Source organism: Notolepis coatsorum (assembly GCF_963971535.1).
Source record: "Notolepis coatsorum genome assembly, chromosome: 4".
In the NCBI taxonomy this organism is placed as follows: domain Eukaryota; kingdom Metazoa; phylum Chordata; class Actinopteri; order Aulopiformes; family Paralepididae; genus Notolepis; species Notolepis coatsorum.
In genome coordinates, this window is record NC_140168.1 from 5,357,684 (window position 1) to 5,379,634 (window position 21,951).

The 21,951-nt window shown below is 42.1% G+C and overlaps 1 protein-coding gene across 1 annotated transcript; it reads right to left on the bottom strand.

Annotated features, from left to right (window-relative positions):
- Positions 1-11,753: 11,753 nt before the first annotated feature.
- Positions 11,754-21,631, bottom strand: LOC311227613 (E3 ubiquitin/ISG15 ligase TRIM25-like; the record flags this gene model as incomplete). The annotated part of the gene is made up of 2 exons (XM_084313335.1): positions 11,754-11,837; positions 20,426-21,631. The coding sequence occupies 2 exons, from the start codon at positions 21,629-21,631 to the stop codon at positions 11,754-11,756; spliced, it is 1,290 nt and encodes a 429-aa protein (XP_084169461.1).
- Between the last annotated feature and the right edge of the window lie 320 nt (positions 21,632-21,951).

The window sequence follows — 21,951 nt, forward strand, 5'->3', positions numbered from 1 at the left end:
CCTGAGACCCATGTGTTTAATGCAATTAATAATACCTGTAAATATTATACAGATGAACAGCTTAATGACATTGTTAAACCAGAAAATAGGTTTTCGTTGATACACCTAAATTGTAGAAGCCTTTATGCGAATTTCACCAAGATTAATGAATACTTAAAAACATTTAATAATAGATTTTCAGTTATAGCATTATCTGAAACGTGGTTAAAGCAGGAGAATTGTGCTGATTTTCACTTGGAGGGTTATGAGCTGTATCACCTGGATAGAAACAACAAAAGGGGAGGGGGCGTGGCCCTGTATGTGGACAGTGACTTGAAATGTAAACAAGTGCAAAGTATAGTAATCGATGACTTAATGGAAGGTATAACTGTGGAAATTGAAATGGATAAGGTGAAGAATATTGTTGTTACTTGTGTATACAGAACACCAGGGTCAAGCATAGAATCATTTAAAGACAGTTTGGAAGAGTTATTGAATGGGTTAAATGAGAGCAAAACATGTCTGATTTGTGGAGACTTTAACATTGATCTCTTAAAGCAATCTAATCACTGCACGTCAGATTTTGTGGATGCTCTATACGGCAGAGGGTTCTACCCACTGATCACAAAACCCAGTAGAGTAACCTCAACTTGTGCTACATTAATTGACAATATTTTTATAAACACTTTGGAGAACAATATTAAAAGCGGACTTGTGATAAATGATATTAGTGACCACTTACCTATATTTGTAATATATGACTGTCAATTTAAGACAAAGAAGGAAGAAAACTCCCTTAGATACATAAGGGTAAGAACTGATGACACAATAGCCAAGTTCAGGAATGATCTGGTTAATGAGGAGTGGAAAGGGGTTTATGTGGAAGAAGTAAATGCTGCATATGAGGCATTTTTGGACATTTACTTGTCGCTGTATGAAGAACACTGTCCAATGGTAGTACGGAAGCAAAAATGTAATTATAAAATAAAACCCTGGATGACAAAGGGTTTACAAAATGCAAGTAAAAGGAAAAACAAACTCTATAGAGATTTTATCAAATTAAGAACAAAAAAGGCTGAAAATCAATATAAAGCTTACAAAAATAAATTAACTACTATAATTAGAAATGCAAAGAAAGAACACTATAATAATGTCTTAAAGGAAAATATAAATAATATCAAAGAAACTTGGAAGATTTTACGAAATGTCATTGGAAGCAAAGCTGTATCTGCAGATTTACCCAATTACTTCATTAATGACAACAATACGGTTATTAAAAATGTGAATGAAGTGGTAAATGAATTTAATTCATTTTTTGTAAATGTAGGCCCAAACCTTGCTAAGAATATCCAAAGTCATAATGAAGGGAAAGCAAATAAAGACTGGACAGGGGAAAGTAAAGTGTTGCAGTCTATGTTTCTAGGACATGTGAGTGAAAGACAAATTATAGAAATAGCATTAAATTCAAAAAATAAGACATCAACTGACAGTGATGGAATTGACATGATAATTGTGAAGAAGACCATTGATTGTATAATTAACCCCCTGTGTCATGTTTTTAATCTTTCCTTTCAAACAGGCACCTTTCCAGACAGAATGAAAATAGCAAAGGTTATTCCTCTATTTAAATCTGGGGACAAACACAGCTTTACCAACTACAGACCAGTGTCTTTGCTTTCACAATTTTCCAAGATTCTTGAAAAAGTGTTTGCTCATAAATTAGATAGTTTTATTGAAAAGAATAACCTGCTGAGTGAGAGTCAGTATGGATTCAGGGCAAATCGATCAACAGCCTTAGCCTTAATGAATATATATGAAGAAATAACCACAGCAGTAGATGAGAGGAATTACACAATAGGGGTGTTTATTGACTTAAAAAAAGCATTTGATACGATAGATCATCACATTTTAATTTCTAAATTACAAACATACGGTGTGAGAGGGGTGGCGATGAACTGGTTAAGTAGCTATCTTGAAAATAGACAACAATATGTACAACTCTCTGGTTACACATCTGAATGTATGAATATTGAATGTGGTGTCCCTCAAGGTTCGGTCCTGGGGCCCAAACTTTATTTTATATATTAATGATATATGTGAAGTGTCAAACATATTGCAATTTGTTTTATTTGCTGACGATACAAATTTCTTCAGTTCAGGAAAATACCTTAAAAAATTAGCAGATGACATTGTAAATGAAATGTGTAAACTTAAGATATGGTTTGATAACAATAAGCTATCCCTAAATTTGGAAAAAACGAAATTTATGATATTTACTAATCGAAAGAAGGACAATGTGGCATTATGTATTGACGGAGTTAATATTGAAAGAGTATCTGAGTTAAAAAATTTTGGTGTTATGTTGGATGAGAAATTGACATGGAAGCCACATATAATGTACATAAAAAATAAGGTAGCCAAGAGTGTTTTTGTTTTGAACAAGGCAAAGAATGTGCTTGATTATAATTCTATGCGAATATTATATTGTTCACTCATCCTACCATATTTGAGTTACTGTGTGGAAGTGTGGGGTAACACGTATGAAAGCAACATAAAGCCATTATTTATATTACAGAAGTCCAATGTACAATTTTGTTTGTTTGTACAGAGTCTCCCCCCCCTCAATGTACAGTTTTGCTTGTCTATACAGTGTGCCCCCCCCCCCCCAACCACCTCCAATGTAAATTACCCAGTATGATTGTCAATATCCCAGTGTACCCAACCCCCCCCACCCAACCTCCTCCAATGTACAGTTTCTACGTCAAATGTATATACTCCCTTTTCTTGACTCCTTCTGTATCACAAACAGTACTGTATTTGCAAATCTGGTATGTCATAAATGTATAGATGTAGCAGTACTGACTATCTGTATGTCATGTATGTCATATATGTCCTGATGAATTGAAAATGGGGGACCCTGGTGGAAACAAGACGAAAGTCTTTCTCTGGTCTGCATCCCCTTAACAATTGTGTGTATTGAGCTGTACTGTATTGTACCCATTCTGCAATCTGTTAATAAAGTTTTCAATCAATCAATCAATCAGAAGAGAGCAGTAAGAATAGTTCACAATGTAGATTCAAGAGAACATACCAACGAATTATTTATTAAATCCAGACTATTGAAACTTAAAGAGTTAGCTGAAATACAGACTTTATTAGTTTTGTTTAGAGCAAAATGCAGAGTATTACCAGCAAATATACAGAGGTTGTTCGTTCCCTGTCCAGATGACAGCAGAAGGAAATTAAATTTTAAACACCAATTTGCACGAACAACCTTAAAACAAAGGTGCACCTCAGTTATAGGTATCAAACTATGGAACTCCTTGCAGAACGATGAAAAGAGTTCCAATAATATATTTCACTTCAAAAGGTTGTGCAAAGAAAAGATACATAGACAGTATAGCACAGTTTAGTATAATATTGCAGTTTAGCGTGTCAGGATGACGTAGCATAGAGTTGTAGTGTAGGCCAGTATGAGTATAGTAATATAGTATATAGCAGCGTAACATAGAATAATAATATATTAAAATATTGTATAATACTGTACCAATATGGTGTAGAATAAATAGTATGATTTAGTTATATGATTTAGTTATATTATAATAAAATAGAAATTAGATAGTATATAGAAGTATAATACATTATATAAGTGTGTGTGTGTGGGGGTGTGTGTGTGTAAATGAATGAACCTAAATATGTAGTTTGACTGATAGATAGACAAAATGGGTTTATTTATGTTGATTTAATTTGGTTGTGTTGATGTTAAATTTTTTTTTTTTTTTGCAAAATGGGTATATTCTGTTTGGTTTTACACAATATGTCTATCGGTGTGTTGTGTGTGTGTAAATCTGAAGACACACATGAGAACTCATACAGGAGAGAAACCACTGTTCAGTTTAAGCTGACAATAGACATGAAAAGAAGAAGGAACAGGTTCCAAAACAGTTAGCTATATCTACAATAGGAATATCATGTATGTATGTATACTAAGCAGTATGCACAATAGGAGAAAAAGAAAAAAAGAGATATATAATATATATATATATATATAAATAAAGTGTGTATATGTTTTGTACATAAAACTATGAAACTTTTGTAACCTTTTGTTTTTGCAAAATGATTTACTGAATTATGTTTCTTTTTTTGTATTATTTTTTGTGTGTAAATAATGTAATGTAAAAAGGGTAGGCAATTATAAGCCTCGGCTTCAGCCTACACCTTTTCGGTCATTTATTTTTTTATTTTAATATTCTACTACTATGCTTTGTAAAAGAAGACTGAAATAAAATCATTCATCATCATCATCATCATCATCATTTACGGGAGAGAGAACGGATAATGTCGTCACCACCGGAGAGTCTCTAGACTAGGGCTGTCCCCGACTAAGGATTTGGATGGTCGACTAGGATTGGCCAAAATTGGCTGTTAGTCGGCTATTGGTTAAAAAAAAATAAAAAATATAATATTTTTTATTTTTTATTTATTTTTTTTATCATTCCATTTGGGCTGTGGGGGGTGCTTCATGTCTGAAGGAGTCGACTGAAGGCTTCTTGTCCTCTGCAAAAGCATGCAATTGGTCCACTGATGGATACATCTTGATATTTGTCTAGTCTAGTGTGTTCATTAGACGAGTGAAATCCTCTTTCAGTGCCTCTGTGCCTGTTTTCGTAGGCAGTTAGCCTCTGGTATGCGTGCCATTAGCGTTAGCCACGCTTCTAGGCCTCTTTTCTTTTGAAAAAAATTACACAATTTTTTATTTTTATTTTTTTTAATTATATTCGACTAAGAGGTTGGCCAGTCGGCTACGGCCCCTTTCGACCGATTAGTAGACTAATCGATTAATAGGGGTCAGGCCTACTCTAGACTAGAGGATTATTCTGACCTCCACCGGCACTTCACATTTGGGCTTCCTCGGGGCGTAGTGGGGCTTGCCTGCTCCACGTTTGTGGCAATGGTTGATGTCATGAATGTGTGTGTCATATAGGTGCCACTACGAGTTGCCCTTAACAGTGGTGTGCATTGGTCCATACTACAGTATGTTGCACCTTTTTTGCACAATGTTAGGTGGGTTGGTCCTTCTCCATTCATTTTCACCCCTCCCTCCCTGCTAAACCGGGGATGGGAGGGGGCTGTCGGGGGGCTGCTTCTGTCAACTCCTTTATGCATCCCTGTGTAGGTCCCGGTCCTCCAGGCCCAGGTCGGGCCTTGCCCTCGTTGACCTGTTGGCCTGGGTTAACCCTTTTTAAACCTGAAACTGCATTGTATAGCCTGTGTATACGCGCAGTTATGTTTCCGGGGTTTCTTAGTGGGTTAAGGGAGCAACCATTTTCTGTTAATAAATATAGGGGATGGTTGTCTCCCCGGTGTGTTGGTAGCAGAGTCGACTCTCTGGTTGAGCCCGGGTCTGACCCCGGCTGCCCGAGAGTATGCCCCCGCATGTTTCGTGACGTCTGCCAATTGTGTCAAACTCTTCCTCTGAACCTCGACCCCGCGGGATTAATAAATTGGCAGGGTCAGGGTTCGTGGTGGAATCTGTTCGCTGGCGGAGTTGGCTAACTCCGACTCTGCAAGGTTCGTGGCCCCATGAGATTGTGACAGGGGGAGAAGGGCCTTCACCTATTTTAGGCCCTGTCCGATACGCTGGCGATGTGGGGGGTGGTGTCACCAGTGACCGTCTGGTGGGGTCTCGATGCCGCGGCCTCGTTGACCTTGCCAGGCCCCTCTTTCAGGGGGTCCTGGCCCCCGGGATGTGGCCTGGGGCTGGGGCCTCCTCCGTGCCCCGCTGCTACGGCCTTGCCATAGGGTTGGGGCTTTTTGACCCCGACCCCGCGATGTTGGGGGCTGTGAGTTTTTTTTTGCTTCACGTCCGTTCCCTGGTGGCGTGCGGGATGCCCGTCCGAGTAGTCGCGGGCCCTTCTATACGAAGGTAAGTCCCACGGTCTGCTCACCCTGTGCGTTTGAGGTACTGAACACTCTTCGCACAGTCGGGTCCGATCTCCCTTCTGTCCCTCACTAGGGGGGGCGGGGGGACCCGGATTCTGATGGTTGTAGGGGACCTCAGCGGGTACATCTGTCTGGCTTTCTGCTCTGCTCCACTCTTGTGTTCGAATAGAGCAGAGCGCAAAGCTATACGAAAAATAACGAAGGTTATCCTATAATCCTAGTTATATGAGTATAGCGAGCGCTCTGCTCGGACTCACTGAGGACCCCACGTGTCTTCCGTTTTCGGCGGTGAAAGACTTGGGAAGGAGCTGGTAGTATGGCCATGGCCCCGCTTATATGTGAGCGGATGTGGGCGTGGCCAGGCAGGTGAGGAGCGTGCATGTGGTTGAAAGTTTTCATGATAGCATATGATTAAAGGGACAGTTCCAATAGAGCAGAGCGCTCGCTATACTCATATAACTAGGGTTATAGGATAACCTTCGTTATCATCTCTATCGCCTCACGAGCCTTGAAATGCCAGATAGGCCACGGTCCAGATCCACGGTTTACAAGGGTCCAGATTTAACCCCCTCCAGGTCTACCATCACGCTTGATTGATTGATTGAACATTTTATTAACAGATTGCAGAATGAGTACAATACAGTACAGCTCAATACACACAATTGTTAAGGGTTTAGCTAATAGGACAACCAGGGAAGAGAGAGCCCTCACTGGATCTTGAAACATCTTTATACATACAAACTGGAAAGGGTGAGGGTCACAGGAATACACGAACATAGCGGTGTGACATCTTTGGGGACATTATGGAAAGGTGGGGAAGGGGGGTAGGAAGGAATGGGGGTAGAGGGAGATCATCCAAGAGAGGGGGGGGAAGGGAGTCTTATCTCCCACATGGCCACTGGACATCGACAGATCAAGAGTTACAGAGTTCCAAGAGCTCACACCTCAAAGGGTTCCCATTCCAAATGGTAAATGGCTGCATTTATATAACAGCTTTTATCCAAAGCGCTCAACAATTTGTTCCTCACATTTTACATTTAGTCATTTTAGCCGACGCTTTTATCCAAAGCGACTTACAAGTTCTGTACGACAGGTCATCAGGAAGGGTACAACTCTATCAGCTGAGTAACACTGTTCATCAAAGTGTTGAGTGCTACAGTGTAGGTTAGTTTATTAGGACAAGTGCACGATAGTAAGGTTAGTTATGTCTATCCTTATGTCTGCACTTTATGCATTGCCTTTGTTGTTTTATATATTATGCTCATTTTGTGTTTATTTTATGCTATTCACTGTGAAGCACTCTGGGCTGCAGTTCCTGTATGGTAAGGTGCTATATAAATAAAGCGTATTATTAATATTAATATTGCCATGACAACAACGTCATGCCATCCCTCCTGCCTGACGCCCGTCCACACTAAGACACGTCATACATTAATAATTGGTTTTGTCCCTCGAATACTGTCCAGTCATTCGGTTCTCGTCTGGCTCTCAGCTGCTCTGTTCGCACCAACATCAGACTAGTTCACTCAGGCCCTTCATGGCTAACAGTTGAGTGCATGCTTACCAACTGTTCGCCTGTTTTATTGCAACACTACTATCGCCGACATCTAAGAAGGGAGATCCCCCCCTTGAACGGTCCTTCTAATGTTTCTCTCGTCCACATTGCCTGTGGTGCATTTTTTTCCTTTTGCTAGGTTTTAGTGAGTCTTTCCTTACCTTTGCATGGCGTATATCTGGGAGTGTTGCATTTATTTAGCATTTATTTTAAATAAAGTAAACACATGTTTGGCGAATCCTCCCCCAAACTCCTTATACTATACCTCCGATTCCTGTACAAAGAGTCGTGTTGACGCGTCCGCCCTAGCCGAAGGCAGTGATGTCTCGGTTGCATGTGTGGACAGTGCGCCAGGCAGCAGGGTTGTCTGGGCACAGTGGGCAGTGATAACAGGCAGGTGTGATATTCGAGGCATGACTGCCAGAGCGACCGGACTCGGTAAGCGCTTCGCTTCTCGGGGCGCCGCTTTTGTCCCCGAGTCGATCCGACCACCCCGGGCCGAGAATTTTCACTTTCCCCGAAATCGGACTGAAAAACCAACTTTTTGTTTTTTTTGTCAAAAAAAAAATATATATATATATATATATATATTAAAAAAAACATATATAAAAAAAATATATATATAAAAAATATAAATACTTCATCATCTTCATCATCAAAATCGGATCCGGGATTCGGCTCCCGACAGTCGGGCAAGAACGGCGGGTTTTCAGCCTCTCTCCTGGAGCTCTGACACTGAGAGAGGCTCTCTCATATACTCCGGATGGAACCTGTCTATACCCACGGTAGAAGGCCCGCGTGGATCCGGGCAAGGGTGCCCCCGTGGGAGCCGATAAGGACCCCCGGGGACCCCCTTTGGCCCCCAACGGCCCTCTCCTCCACTCAAAGACCGGAGTACTGGCCCCCTTATTCAAAATCAGAATGAGTGTTGGGAATATGACAGAGTGTGAGCTCCATGCTCTCCGCTCGTCCCGGCTACCCCAAACTTAAGCACTCTCCCGGGCCTCGCAAGTTAAAGGAGCTGCCCCCGACCTCCAGGGAGACCGGAGTACTGGCCTCCTTATTCGAAATCAGACTGAGTGTTGGGAATATGACAGAGTGTGAGCTCCATGCTCATTCAACATGCATGGTGCCGCTCTCCATTCACATTTGACCCCCAAGAGTAGGCATCAAACTGGGCATGCCATCACACACACACACACCCCCCCTAACCCTAACCATAACCCCCAAGAGTAGGCCTCAAACTGGGCATGCCATCACACACACACACCCCCTAACCCTACCTTAGGTCGTGCACAGGGGGGTACTGACAGACAGGTTCCATCCCGAGTATATGAGAGAGCTTCTCAGTGTCAGAGCTCCAGGAGAGAGGCTGAAAACCCGCAGTTCTTGCCCGACTGTCGGGAGCCGAATCCCGGATCCGATTTTGATGATGAAGACCCCCAAAACATGGAGGTCCCGAAATATTTTAAAACTCAGAAAAAGTTTTTTTTAAAGAAGACGTGTCCGGCCCATGGGGACATTAACGTGTGTTGTCGCCGGGCCTTACAAATAAATTTGATTTGATTGATGGAGTTACTTCATGTCTTCTGATGGTCCTTAGAGGCCTCTTCTTCTGCTGATGGTCTTGTAGGCACGTCCAACAGGCGTTGGCACGTCCAACAACAAAGCTTCTATCCCCAGGCCATCAGGCTGCTCAACGAACAATAAACACTATGCAACAACCATCAAATGCACACAGCACACACATCACACGCACACACTCACTTTAAACAAACAACTCACTGCAGCACCCACTTTACACACTTTAGAACACCTAAACACACTTTACACTTTATATTTATTGGTAAAGGATTTGCACTACAACTCGTACACCTTACTGTAAATTGTACCTCATCCCATTTCTGCTTTGCACTATATAGTATTGTATATTAGTACATTGCATAGTATATTGTATATTGTATGGTAACTCAGTTAGTTCTATTCTGCATCGAACATTGTACATATGTCTATACTGAACACTGTGACCTCTATTTTTACTTCTATTTTACATGCTATACTATTTTATTTCATACTTATCTTGTCTAACACAGTCTCTGGAGCGAAACAGTAAGAAGCATTTTGTATAAAAGTATTCTGTACTTCTGTATGACAACTATTAAAGAAACTTGAAACTTGAAACTAATTACGAGACAAGAAGCTGAAGTAACGCTCACCTTGTACCAGTGTTGTAGTCGAGTCACTAAATCTCGAGTCCGAGTCGAGTCTCGAGTCCCCGGTGTTCGTGTCCGATTCCAAGTCCGAGTCACCAAAGAAGAGCCCGAGTCGAGTCCCCGTTACCCTAGTCGGAGTCCAAGTCATCAAGGTTGAGTCACCTCCACTCTGGCAGTCAAAGAGCCGACGTACAAATAAAAAAAGGTCTACATTAAACATAAATGACACAGCGGTCAGCGTTTCAAAGGGAGTTCATGTACTTTGTGACACAATAGCCAAACAATTGCACTAGCCATCAATATCTAATGCCAAATGGTTAGGGCCTATTACACATTTTTTCTTTTTAAATAACTGTATTATCAATTAACAAGTCTGAGTCCTCGTCTGCACCTTCCGAGTCCGAACGCAGTCAATGCTCGAGTCCAAGTCTGAGTCTGAGTCATCAGCGCTCAAGTCCAAGTCGAGTCACAAGTCCTGGAAATCAGTCCAGGACTTGGACTTGAGTCCTACAACACTGCCTTGTACTGACTGAACCTAGAACTAGAATACTAGAATTAAAAGTAGGTATATAGAAGGATTATATGTAGGTATATTCAGACAGATATGTATGTATATGTAACGGATGGTACCGCGAAGCCCAGTCACGATGAACTTCGGACGTTGTGAAGTGACTGTGGCACGGTAGCGGTACCAGGAAGTAAAACTCACTCCCCAGAGGCATCCAGACTGAGCGCTTAGGAGGGAATTCACCTCTTGGTACAGAGGTCTGTGATGTCGCCCGCGGTGCGGGAGACCGGGGTTCGACTCCCACTCATGGCATGTTCAGACGAGAACCGGTTACATATATATGAATATATAAATGTATACAGCATTATTGTACATGTGTAGCCGGTGTGATCTCGCTCTCTGCATTGTGTTTTTTCTTTGTTTTCGATTCGACCCCTGTTAAGGGATCGCCCTGAGTGGGAGTTGAACCCCGGTCTCCCGCGCCGCGGGGCAGCATCATCACAGACCACTATACCAAGAGGTGAATTCACTTCTTGCTGTTGGGTCTGGATGCCTCTGGGGAGTGAGTTTACTTGCAGTACCGCTTAACGTCCACAGTCACTTCACTATACAAGTCCCTCGTGACTGTGGATAGACATGCGGTACCTCTGTTACACATGCTATCATACGGGTTGTATAGAAGAATTATATGCAGGACGTATATTCAGACAGATATGGATATAATATATACGCGGTACATATTAATATATACATTATACAGCACTATTGTACATGCTATCATACAGAGTTATATGGGGGGCGGCTACGTGGCGTAGTGGGCAAGGCGCTCGCCATGAATACTGGAGACGCTGGGTTCGCCTGTTGGAGCCCAGCGCTTCACATTGCTTTCAGTTTAGCTGGTCGTCCGTACTAATACACATTGGCCGTATTAGGGGGTGGGAAACTGATGGGTGGGGATCGGGCGTTGTGGACAGCGACTCCTACAGGTCAGTTGGTGAGCCTGCGCAGTAGAATCAGGAAGTGTCGGGGGCAGCGTGAGCCTCCCACGCGTTACTCCTCGCCACTGAGAGATCGAGCTGCGCAGGTGGAAAGATGCGACTGCTGTTACCTCAAGTACCGGAGGGGACTTGTGCTATGTATGACTTAGTCCACATTGCAGCCGGCTTGTGGGAGGCAAGAAACAGCGTTCATGACAGGGGAGGGTTGAATTGGATGATACGAAATTGGGATGGGAGAAAATATAGAAAATGGGAGAAAAAAGTGGATAAAAAAAAATTATATGGGTAGAGTACAGTACGAGGTACGTAGTTAGCGCCAGCATTCTGCCAGCTCCAGGTGTCTTGATCGACCCGTCTACGACTTGTCGTGGTTTTATGAAGGGCAGCGGCGAAATCCCACTGTAAAAAAACAGCAGGAGGTCAACAGGGAACCATGGCAGCAATGAATCGCTTGTACGGGAATAAAGTTGTCGTTGTCCAGACGCTTCTGAAAACCCGACATCAGCTTCTCATGAGACGTGAGTCAGTTTCCTGGGCTCCAGCAGGTGTCCCTCCTCCTACAGAAACGAGCCGCTGTGCAAATACAAGCCTGAGCGCGTGAGCGGCTGCCTGGTCTGATTCAGCTCCATGAAGCACAGATCCTACAGAGAGGAAGGGATTAGGTGATTAAAGGAACACGCCAACTTTTTGGGAAATTAGCTTATTTGCCATCTAGCCTGGAGTTAGACAAGCAGATATATACCCTTTTATTTGCATGCATTGGGCCTTTTTTTTTTTTTTTTTATGGATTTCTTCTCCATGTGGTAAATACACTAGGTCAGTGGTTCCCAAACTGTGGTGCGTGCACCCCTTGTGGTGCGCGAGCGCCCTCTAGGTGGTGCGTGACATGAAAAGGCTAATGGTGGTCAATAAAATATATATATTTTTTATAAAAAAAAATTTACAATAAGATTTCATAAAAATCTTAGTCAAACCTTTAGTATTATGGATATTAAACATGCTGGCAGAGTACATGCATCCATGTTGTCGTGAACATTTTAATTAAATAAAGAAATTCCCTATCCATAGTCGCCGTGGGAAGAGATAAAATAAAAAATTAAATCTGTGCATTGGGGGGTACGTCAGCTAGGTCGGGAGGTGACAGGGGGTGCACGGCCAAAAAAGTTTGGGAACCGCTGCACTAGGTCACAACATGGTTACAGGAACGTTTTGGAGTTGTATTTGGAGTGTATTTCGTGACTGTTTGGAACTATAGGCTACACTGGCTTCCAGTGAATGACGCAAAGCTAGGCTAACGGAGCGGCTGTTCTCTAAGCCTAATGCACAGAGAAGAAAATGGTATGTATCTGCTTGTCTAACTCCAGGGTAGATGACAAATAAGCTAATTTTCCAAAAACTTGGCGTGTTCCTTTAAAAGATAAATATATATATGTTTGAAAAACATGCAACTATATACATATCCCTAATACCTGCATAACAACACTACAACTCTGTACATACATCTGATTATCACTATTACTCAGTCAGTAGTACTCATCTATATATTTTATACCCAGTTTAATCACCTGTACATTGTATATTACTATTGCACTTTACTGCAATTTGGATGCCACACTTATTTTCGTTGTATTGTACTTGTGCTGTATGATGACAATACAGTACATTTTAATCGAATCTAAAATCGAATAAGATATAGTCTTACCAGGTTCCCATAGTAACCAATTGAACGGAAATCTAAACTTTCAAAGCTTCTATCGTAAACTACACCATTCTCTTCGGTTCAAATAACAAACTCAGCAAGACCGACGGCTTCTCAGTTGCAGAGGGTGACAATGTTGTCACAAGGAAAGATGAAATTACCTACCTGGGTTCCATCCTAGAGGCAAATCTTTCCTGTGACAAAATGGCATCCAAAGTAATAAAAAAAGTCAACCAACGAACTAGATTCTTGTACCGGATCTCCTCTCTGGTAAACAAGAATACCCTGAAGACTCTGGCAGGAGCACTCATTCAGGGGTACTACGACTATGCTTGCACCTCATGGTACCAAAGCACCTCAAAGGCGCTTAAAACAAAATTACAAACATCACAAAACAAACTGGTCAGACTACTACTTGACCTTACCCCCAGAACCCACCTCACCACTGCCCACTTTGACAACCTAGGATGGCTTAGAGTAGACGACAGAGTACAGCAACTTGCAATGGGCCTGGTCTACAAGATACACTACACGACTAAGGTACCCATGTACATGTCAAAATACTTCCCAAAGGTCAGTGAATACCACAACCACTACACCAGAGGAAGCTCAACAAATCATGTTAAACCCAGATTCGGCTCAAACAAGGGACTAAACACGTTTCGCAATTATGCCACATCAATGTGGAACGCCCTACCCAAAGCTGTAAAGGAATGTGAATCCCTACCCACATTCAAAACCGCTCTTAAAGAGCACAGGTCTACGGGAGGCTGCAATTCGAAACTGGCCACCATAAATGCCCAAAACCCCCACCACCTCCTAATAGACAGTCTCCTCCCCACCGCATGTATATATTCCCTCCCCGCCGTATGTATATTTCTCTCCCACCCACCCACCCCCTCCTAATGTACAGTCCCCTCCCCATCATATGTATATACTCTGTCAGGATCTAGGGGTAACAGTACTGTATATTTGAATACCGTTTAAGTCACAAATGTATCAGTACTAAATACCTATATGTCCCTATGCCATAAATGTCATGTATGTTGTGTATGTCAGAAATGTCTATATGAATTGAAAATGGGGGACCCTGATGGAAACAAGACAAACGTCTTTCTCTGGTCTGCATCCCCTTAACAATTGCCTGTATATTGAGCCGTACTGTATTGTACCCATTCTGCAATTTGTTAAATAAAGTTTTCATTCATTCATTCACAGCTGCCACTTAGGGTGACCAGATGCAAAAAGTCCAAAAGTGGGACAACAGTAAGATTTTGGTGGGACAAAGTGGGACAACAGTACGATTTTGGTGGGACAAAGTGGGACAAAGTGGGACAGATAGATAATGTAATTTTTTTTATTAGAATAACTGCCATGGTCTTCACTGAATAGATTTAAATCAAAGGTTAAAGGTTAAATCAAAATAAATACAAATTAAATACCACCTAACATCTGTTTTAAATATTCAAACGTCATCACTTGACAGGAATGTCTTGTGTTTGATATTCCCTGTTAACACAGAACTAGGGAAAACAGTGTAGTATAATACAAAAATAATAATACAAATAAATTGTGTTTCTATATTAGAATAACTGCCATGGTCTTCACCGAATAGATTTAAATCAAAGGTTAAAGGTTACCACAGTCGGCTGACCTGTATGAATGGGAGTGTTGTACTGTGTGATAGACACTTGTTATCTCAGCTGCAGTGACCTTGTCCGTCTGGCTATCATTGTTTGGTTTAAAAAGAAACGTATCCATAGATCTGGATGTTTCTTTTTGGTGAGCCACTTTCAAGTGAGACTCACGTCCACTGTGGCGCTTCAAGTTGTATTCTCCTCCATGCGCAATTGAAAACGAACTATGACACAAAACACAGAAAGCCTGCTGCGGATTGCCTGCCATCTGCCTCACCCAGTCATGTGTCGTTTGCCAGTCTTGGTTGTAACTGCAGGTCCGTTTCTTTTTACTGCTTTCCATCTTGAACTAGTTCGCTTGTAATGTTGTTGTGTTTTTTTTGACCAATCAGATTTGCGATATGAGGTAGCGTCACGACTCAGTCGTCACGTCACAAGCAGGCAAGCAGCACGCTAAAGTACTATAACCAATCAGAGCAATGTGTGTGGACAAGAGGCGGGTTGCTACGTTTACTGTCTGTAGGGAGGGGCTTTTAGACGCATGTTTTTTTTGGCTTCGAAAAGAGGGACATCCTCTCAATATGAGGGACGCAGGACATTTGGTCAAATGGTGGGACAGTACAACCAAAAGGGGGACACCTGGTCACCCTACTGCCACTCCGTGACAAATCAAACGTGCATGAAAAGAGGAACAGTTTGTGAGTTTTAGTAAAACTTTTAGAAGCATAACGTCAACAGACAAGAGGATGTTCCCACTTCCCCCAGTCGGTAGATGATCGATGGAAAGCAGACCGCTGGCTGCTGTGTTTACCAGCAGCAGCACCCTGGTAACTACTGCCGTAGGAGAAGCCGTAGATATCTATATATATATATATATATCTATGGGAGAAGCCCTTCCAAGTAGGAAGTGCACCACCCGACTGTGTCCTGTAGAGGGAGACATAGACCTATACATGTACTTGCAGATTAGGGGTTATTCATGGTTTAAAGAGGCAGTGTCTATTTTACTGTGATTCATAGATAGAAGATGTTTTTACATAGTTCACTTCACAGGACTTTCTCTCGTCATCAACTACCTCTAATTTGTTTACTTTGTCAAGTAAAACCACTAAAACTCATAAGCACAAAGCGAGACAATGGAAAATGGTATACATACTCAATAAAACATGTTCTCAATAAAACAAGGTCTCTCTCTCTCTTTCAATTACACTTCTCTCTCTCTCTCTTCCTCTCTCTCGCTCTCTCTTTTTCTCTCTCTCTCATTATGAAATGATAATGCAATGAAAAGCTATAAAACCCATGATTACAGTTGTTAAAGGGATATCTAGAGAATAACTTGATGTACGAAAATCTTTCTCTGGTCTGCATCCCCTTAACAATTGTGTGTATTGAGCTGTACTGTATTGTACCCATTCTGCAATCTGTTAATAAAGTTTTCAATCAATTCAATCAAAACCAAATATATGCATTATGAGTTGCCAAGTGTCTGGAATGCCCTTCCTCGTGGCCTAAGAGCTGCAGCGTATGTTGATATTTTTTAAAATCAGCTACAAAATTACTGTTTAAACAGGCTTTTGGGTAATGTTTGAGCTTCTCCTCCAGGTGTAAAATATGTCTATTGTTTTTTTCCTGTGATGCATTGTGTTTTTGTTCTGTTTCTTATCACTTGAATGGTTCTTGCTTTTTATTTGTATATTTTATTTCTGCTGTATGTAAAGCACTTTGTGAGTTCTCTCTGTGAAAATGCTATACAAATAAACGTTACTTACTTCCTTACAATGGCCCGTCCAAAGATCTCTTGTCATTGTATTGACTATAGGGCTTAAACCACTACACCTTGTATTCAAGATCCTTATAACTCTTCTGGGTCCTGGGATATTTTCAATGTTTTGGCTAATTTTGATTTAAATTGTATAATTCCCATTTTAAAATGTTTTACCATGTATGTTTGGTATCCTTTTTTTCAGCACAGTCTCACCTATATGACTGACAGTTAGTTTTCATACTGTATAATACTGTATAGTGCATAATGTACAACACAAAACACAAATCGTGTTATCGTGTGCAGTATCACAATTAATACAATTAATTAACGATAACACATCATTCGCAGGCCAATATACAGATTACAAAACATACATTCAAAACTAAAATAGAAAATCTAGTACATTTACAAACCAATGAGCTTCTAGATAGACACTAGAAAATATATGCAGCCAGTATGAGCTTCTAGATATCAAATATCCACACGGGTCCTTCTGGGTTTAAAAGTCCAAGTTTATTTAGTAAGAATAAAAGACAAAATGCACGATATTCAATGAATGGTCATTCCTCCTAAGCCAGCTCCTATCTAGGTCTGTCTCCCTGTAAGTCTGCCACCAGAAGAACAACTCTCTCTCTCTCTCTCCCTTTTGATAACGCAGATGGGTCTGTTCTGAAACAAAATAGTTGCATTTACGACTGACCCATGCCCCACACATCCTGGCTGTGGGTTCAACCGAAGGCCTTGAAGATAGAAGAGTGTCCCGTATGAAGTGTCCCGGCTGCCCAGAGATAAGAGGTGAGGGAGAAGGTTATAGGCTGAATCAACCTCCCCATGGAGGTCCGGCCCCCATATTGTTACCAACCCCCCCTGGAACAGAGAGAGGAGGGACAGACCCAAATCCCACAGTAATGACCATGTAAGGGCAACCTAACAAGAAATGTTGCCAGTGAGGGAATACTGGGTGAAGCTCTTTCCTACGTGTGATGCTTGTTGATAATAAAATTATGTCTTCTCCTTGGTTACTGTTGAGAGTTTTTATTACTACTTGCGGTGTGGACAAATATAAGCATACAAAATAAACTCAAAAAGTGACTCAATATAACTGAAAACAAACAAACGAGCACGGTAAAAAGATAGTGTGGCTTCCCTGTAATAATTACCCAATTTCCCTGCCGCTGCACACCTGTGAACACATACATATAGACTGCACCTAAGCGCACATGAGCCCCGCCTCCTGTGCCCACTGCTTGCTGATTGGTCAACACTTTCATGGTGACACGGTGCCTTCATACAAAAACATAACGGCAGAAAATCATTAAAGGTGTCATGCAGTGCTATTCCTAGCACTATTTGGGCAACTTTACACACTTCCTGTGAGTCTATGTAACACATGTGTAATTTTTATTCCAAAAATAATCATTGTTTTATATTTCTAATCTTGTACTCAAAACCAGCATTTTTCAGCCTCATGAAAGCAGGCTATTATTGGCTTGGCTCCACCCACACTTTGAGTGACAGCCACCCACCAAATAGCTCCGCCCATCTCCCCGTCATTCCATCCAGGTGGAGGTCTTATTGATTGATTGATTGATTGATTGAAAACTTTATTAACAGATTGTAGAATGGGTACAATACAGTACAGCTCAATACACACAATTGTTAAGGGGATGCAGACCAGAGAAAGACTTTCGTCTTGTTTACATCAGGGTCCCCCCTTAGGTTTCAGGTTACATACAAATATGGTATGTCATAAATATAGAGATGTAGCAGTACTGTCTATCTATATATATATATGTTACCACTATTTGTAAAAGCCACAACCACGTTACCATATTTGTAATAATGTAAATCATTGTGTCGTTGTACATATTGTGTATACACCGTTAGAAGCTAACATAGGTTCCATCACTCTGAGAGTCCATGTTATGAACTATTACCACAGATATTTTCAGTTTTCAGGGTTGATCTAACAGTTTTGATTATGAAATCTCAGTCAAGGGTACCACAGGTCCTCTTCTCAGACCTGTGGGGCAAAGCACTGCACCATGCAAGCTACATGTCGCTGCATGTTGATCAATAGTAGCCCACTCGGTGCATCACAGTGGGCTACTATTGTGCTAACAACATGCTGCGACGTCTAGCTTGTTAGCCGGCATGAATACCCGATTTAAAATGGTTCTCTCCTCTTTGTATACCTTTGTCCTCACAAGTATTCTGCCAGGGAACTTATGGACACGACAATAGTAGTAGTTATAAGGTGTTTGAGCTTGTAACGTTAGTTAGCTCATAGCTATAGCTGACACATGCCTTCTCTATTTGAATGACCACATCAAACAAGAGGTGGACGCAGGCAAATACTGCGGCATGGTCATGCTGGACCTACAAAAGGCCTTTGACACGGTCAATCACTCCATTCTGATTGACAAGCTAAAAGCAATTGGTTTTGATAGTCTATCAGTGAGCTGGATGCAATCCTACCTTGAGGGGAGGGAACAGATGGTGGAGGTAAACGGTACTCTATCCCCCCCCCTCACAGTGAGCTGTGGTGTTCCACAAGGAAGCATACTAGGACCGCTACTGTTCCTAATTTATGCAAATGACATGTCGTCAGCTTGTGACTGCAACTTGTTCCTGTTTGCGGACGACTCAGCCCTGCTGGTCTCTGACAAGAACAAGTTACAGGTTGAAAAAACCCTCAGCTCGGAACTAGGCAGAATCTGCATATGGCTCGCTGATAACAAACTATCATTACACATGGGCAAAACAGAGTCCATTCTCTTCGGTTCAAATAACAAACTCAGCAAGACCGACGGCTTCTCAGTTACAGTGGGTGACAATATTGTCACAAGGAAAGATGAAATTACCTACCTGGGTTCCATCCTAGAGGCTAATCTCTCCTGTGACAAAATGGCATCCAATGTAATAAAAAAAGTCAACCAACGAACTCGATTCTTGTACCGGATCTCCTCTCTGGTAAACAAGAACACCCTGAAGACTCTGGCAGGAGCACTCATTCAGGGGTACTACGACTATGCTTGCACCTCATGGTACCAAAGCACCTCAAAGGCGCTAAAAACAAAATTACAAACATCTCAAAACAAACTGGTCAGACTACTGCTTGACCTTACTCCTAGAACCCACCTCACCCCTGCCCACTTTGACAACCTAGGATGGCTTAGAGTAGACGACAGAGTACAACAACTTGCAATGGGCCTGGTCTACAAGATACACTACACGACCAAGGTACCCATGTACATGTCAAAATACTTCCCAAAGGTCAGTGAATACCACGATCACAACACCAGAGGGAGCTCCACAAATCATGTTAAACCCAGATTCGGCTCAAATAAGGGACTAAACACGTTTCGCAATTATGCCACATCAATGTGGAACGCCCTACCCAAAGCTGTAAAGGAATGTGGATCACTACCCACTTTCAAAACCTCTCTCAAGGGACACCTACGGGAGACTGCAATTCAACACTGGCCCCTGTAAATATCCTAACCCAACCCCCTCCAATGTACAGTCATTTACCTAGTATGGTTTTGTCAATAGTTCAATGTACAATTGTGTTTGTTTGTACAGTGTCTCCTCCCCCCCCCCCTCAATGTACAGTGTTACTTGTTTATACAGTGTGCCCCCCGCCCCCCCCCCCCCCAACCACCTCCAATGTAAATTACCCAGTATGGTTGTCAATATCCCAATGTACCCAACCCCCCCCACCCAACCTCCTCCAATGTACAGTTTCTACGTCAAATGTATATACTCCCTTTTCTTGACTCCTTCTGTATCACAAAAAGTACTGTATTTGCAAATCTGGTATGTCATAAATGTATAGATGTAGCAGTACTGACTATCTGTATGTCATGTATGTCATATATGTCTATATGAATTGAAAATGGGGGACCCTGATGGAAACAAGACAAACGTCTTTCTCAGGTCTGCATCCCCTTAACAATTGTATGTATTGAGCCGTACTGTATTGTACCCATTCTGCAATCTGTTAAATAAAGTTTTCATTCATTCATTCATTCTATCGTGGTATCGTGTCTTATAAATTTTTTTTAAATATTTTTTTTTTATACATTTTTTTGAATTGATAAACACGTGTTTATAAACACGTGTTGCTTTTCTGTTCCCCTCAGACAAAGACAGACGTGTGTTTGTTGTGTTTGGGTCCAGTGTGATCTGAGAGGAATATTGTAAGAAGTCAGCTCTGGTCTTGGGCTCTGGTGGTGGCAGTAAAACATTAATAACTGCATTCACTGTTGTTGATATTCTGGGCCACTGCTCTTTCAGAACGTCCTCTAGTTTGTCTCTCAGCTCAGACATGACCTCAGTCACATCTGCAAAGTACAGGAGAGGAAGGACATTGATGATGGGTGAGTCTGTAGACTCACTGGGACTGGAGAGAGAGGGGTAACTCTGTAGAAAGTGGATGTGGTCCTCTGTGTGTGAGAGCTGCTCCAGCTCAGTGTCTCTCCTCCTCAGGTCCGCTATCTCCTGCTCCAGTCTCTTCTGCAGTTCTTCAGCCTGAGTCACGGTGGTCCTCTGTTGGGCTCTGATGACCTTCTTCAGCTCAGAGCGCCTCGTCTCCAGGGAGCGTATCAGCTCAGTAAACATTCTCTCACTGTCCTCCACTGCTTTATCAGCAGAGCGATCGAGAGAATCAACAGCTTGTTGGGCCTCTTTGAGTTGCTTCTCTCTCTCCCGGACTTTCTGCTGACTCATGCCAAGCTCTTTCTGTCTCTCCGTCCTTTCCGCTGCAGCTGAGACTGTATCATGGCCTTTATGTTCATCCATGGAACACAAATAACAGATGCACTGCTGATCAGTACGACAGAAAACATCCAGAATCCTGTCATGACGAGAGCAGGTGTTCTCCTGAAGCCGTGTGGAGGCTTTGACCAGCTTGTGTTTCTTTAACGGAGCTACAGTGTGATGAGGCTGGAGGTGAGTTTCACAGAAAGAGGTCAGACATACCAGGCAGGACTTGAGGGCTTTCCGCTTTCTCCCAGTGCAGAAATCACAGGCCACATCTCCAGGTCCAGCATAACAGTGATCAGGAGGAGCAGCTTGGAGTCCTGTCTTCATTAGGTTTTCTATCACTTCAGCCAGCATATTGTTTTTCTTCAGAAGAGGCCTCGGAGTAAAAGTGTCCCTGCACTGGGGACATGTGTAGATCCCCTCCTGATCACCGTGATCCCAGCAGTCTTTAATACAGCCCATACAGTAGCTGTGTCCACAGGGAATAGTTACCGGATCCTTCAGTACAGCCAGACAGAGAGAACAGCAGAACTGGTCCTGGTACAGATCAACTCCTTGCTGCGCCATTTTATTCTACAAAGACAACGACACTCTTAAGTTTTGTTTTCTCAGGAAGAGAAAACTCTGATGACCGTGTGTGTGTTGCGTGGGAGCTGCTTCCTGCCTGGTTCTAGCTGTCCAGAGGAGGAGTCGCTTTAAAGAGACAGTGTCTATTGATTGATTGATTGAAAAGTTTATTAACAGATTGCAGAATGGGTACAGTACAGTACAGCTCAATACATACAATTGTTAAGAGGATGCAGACCTGAGAAAGACTTTCGTCTTGTTTCCATCAGGGTCCTCCATTTTCAATTCATCATATGACACACATGACATACAGATAGACA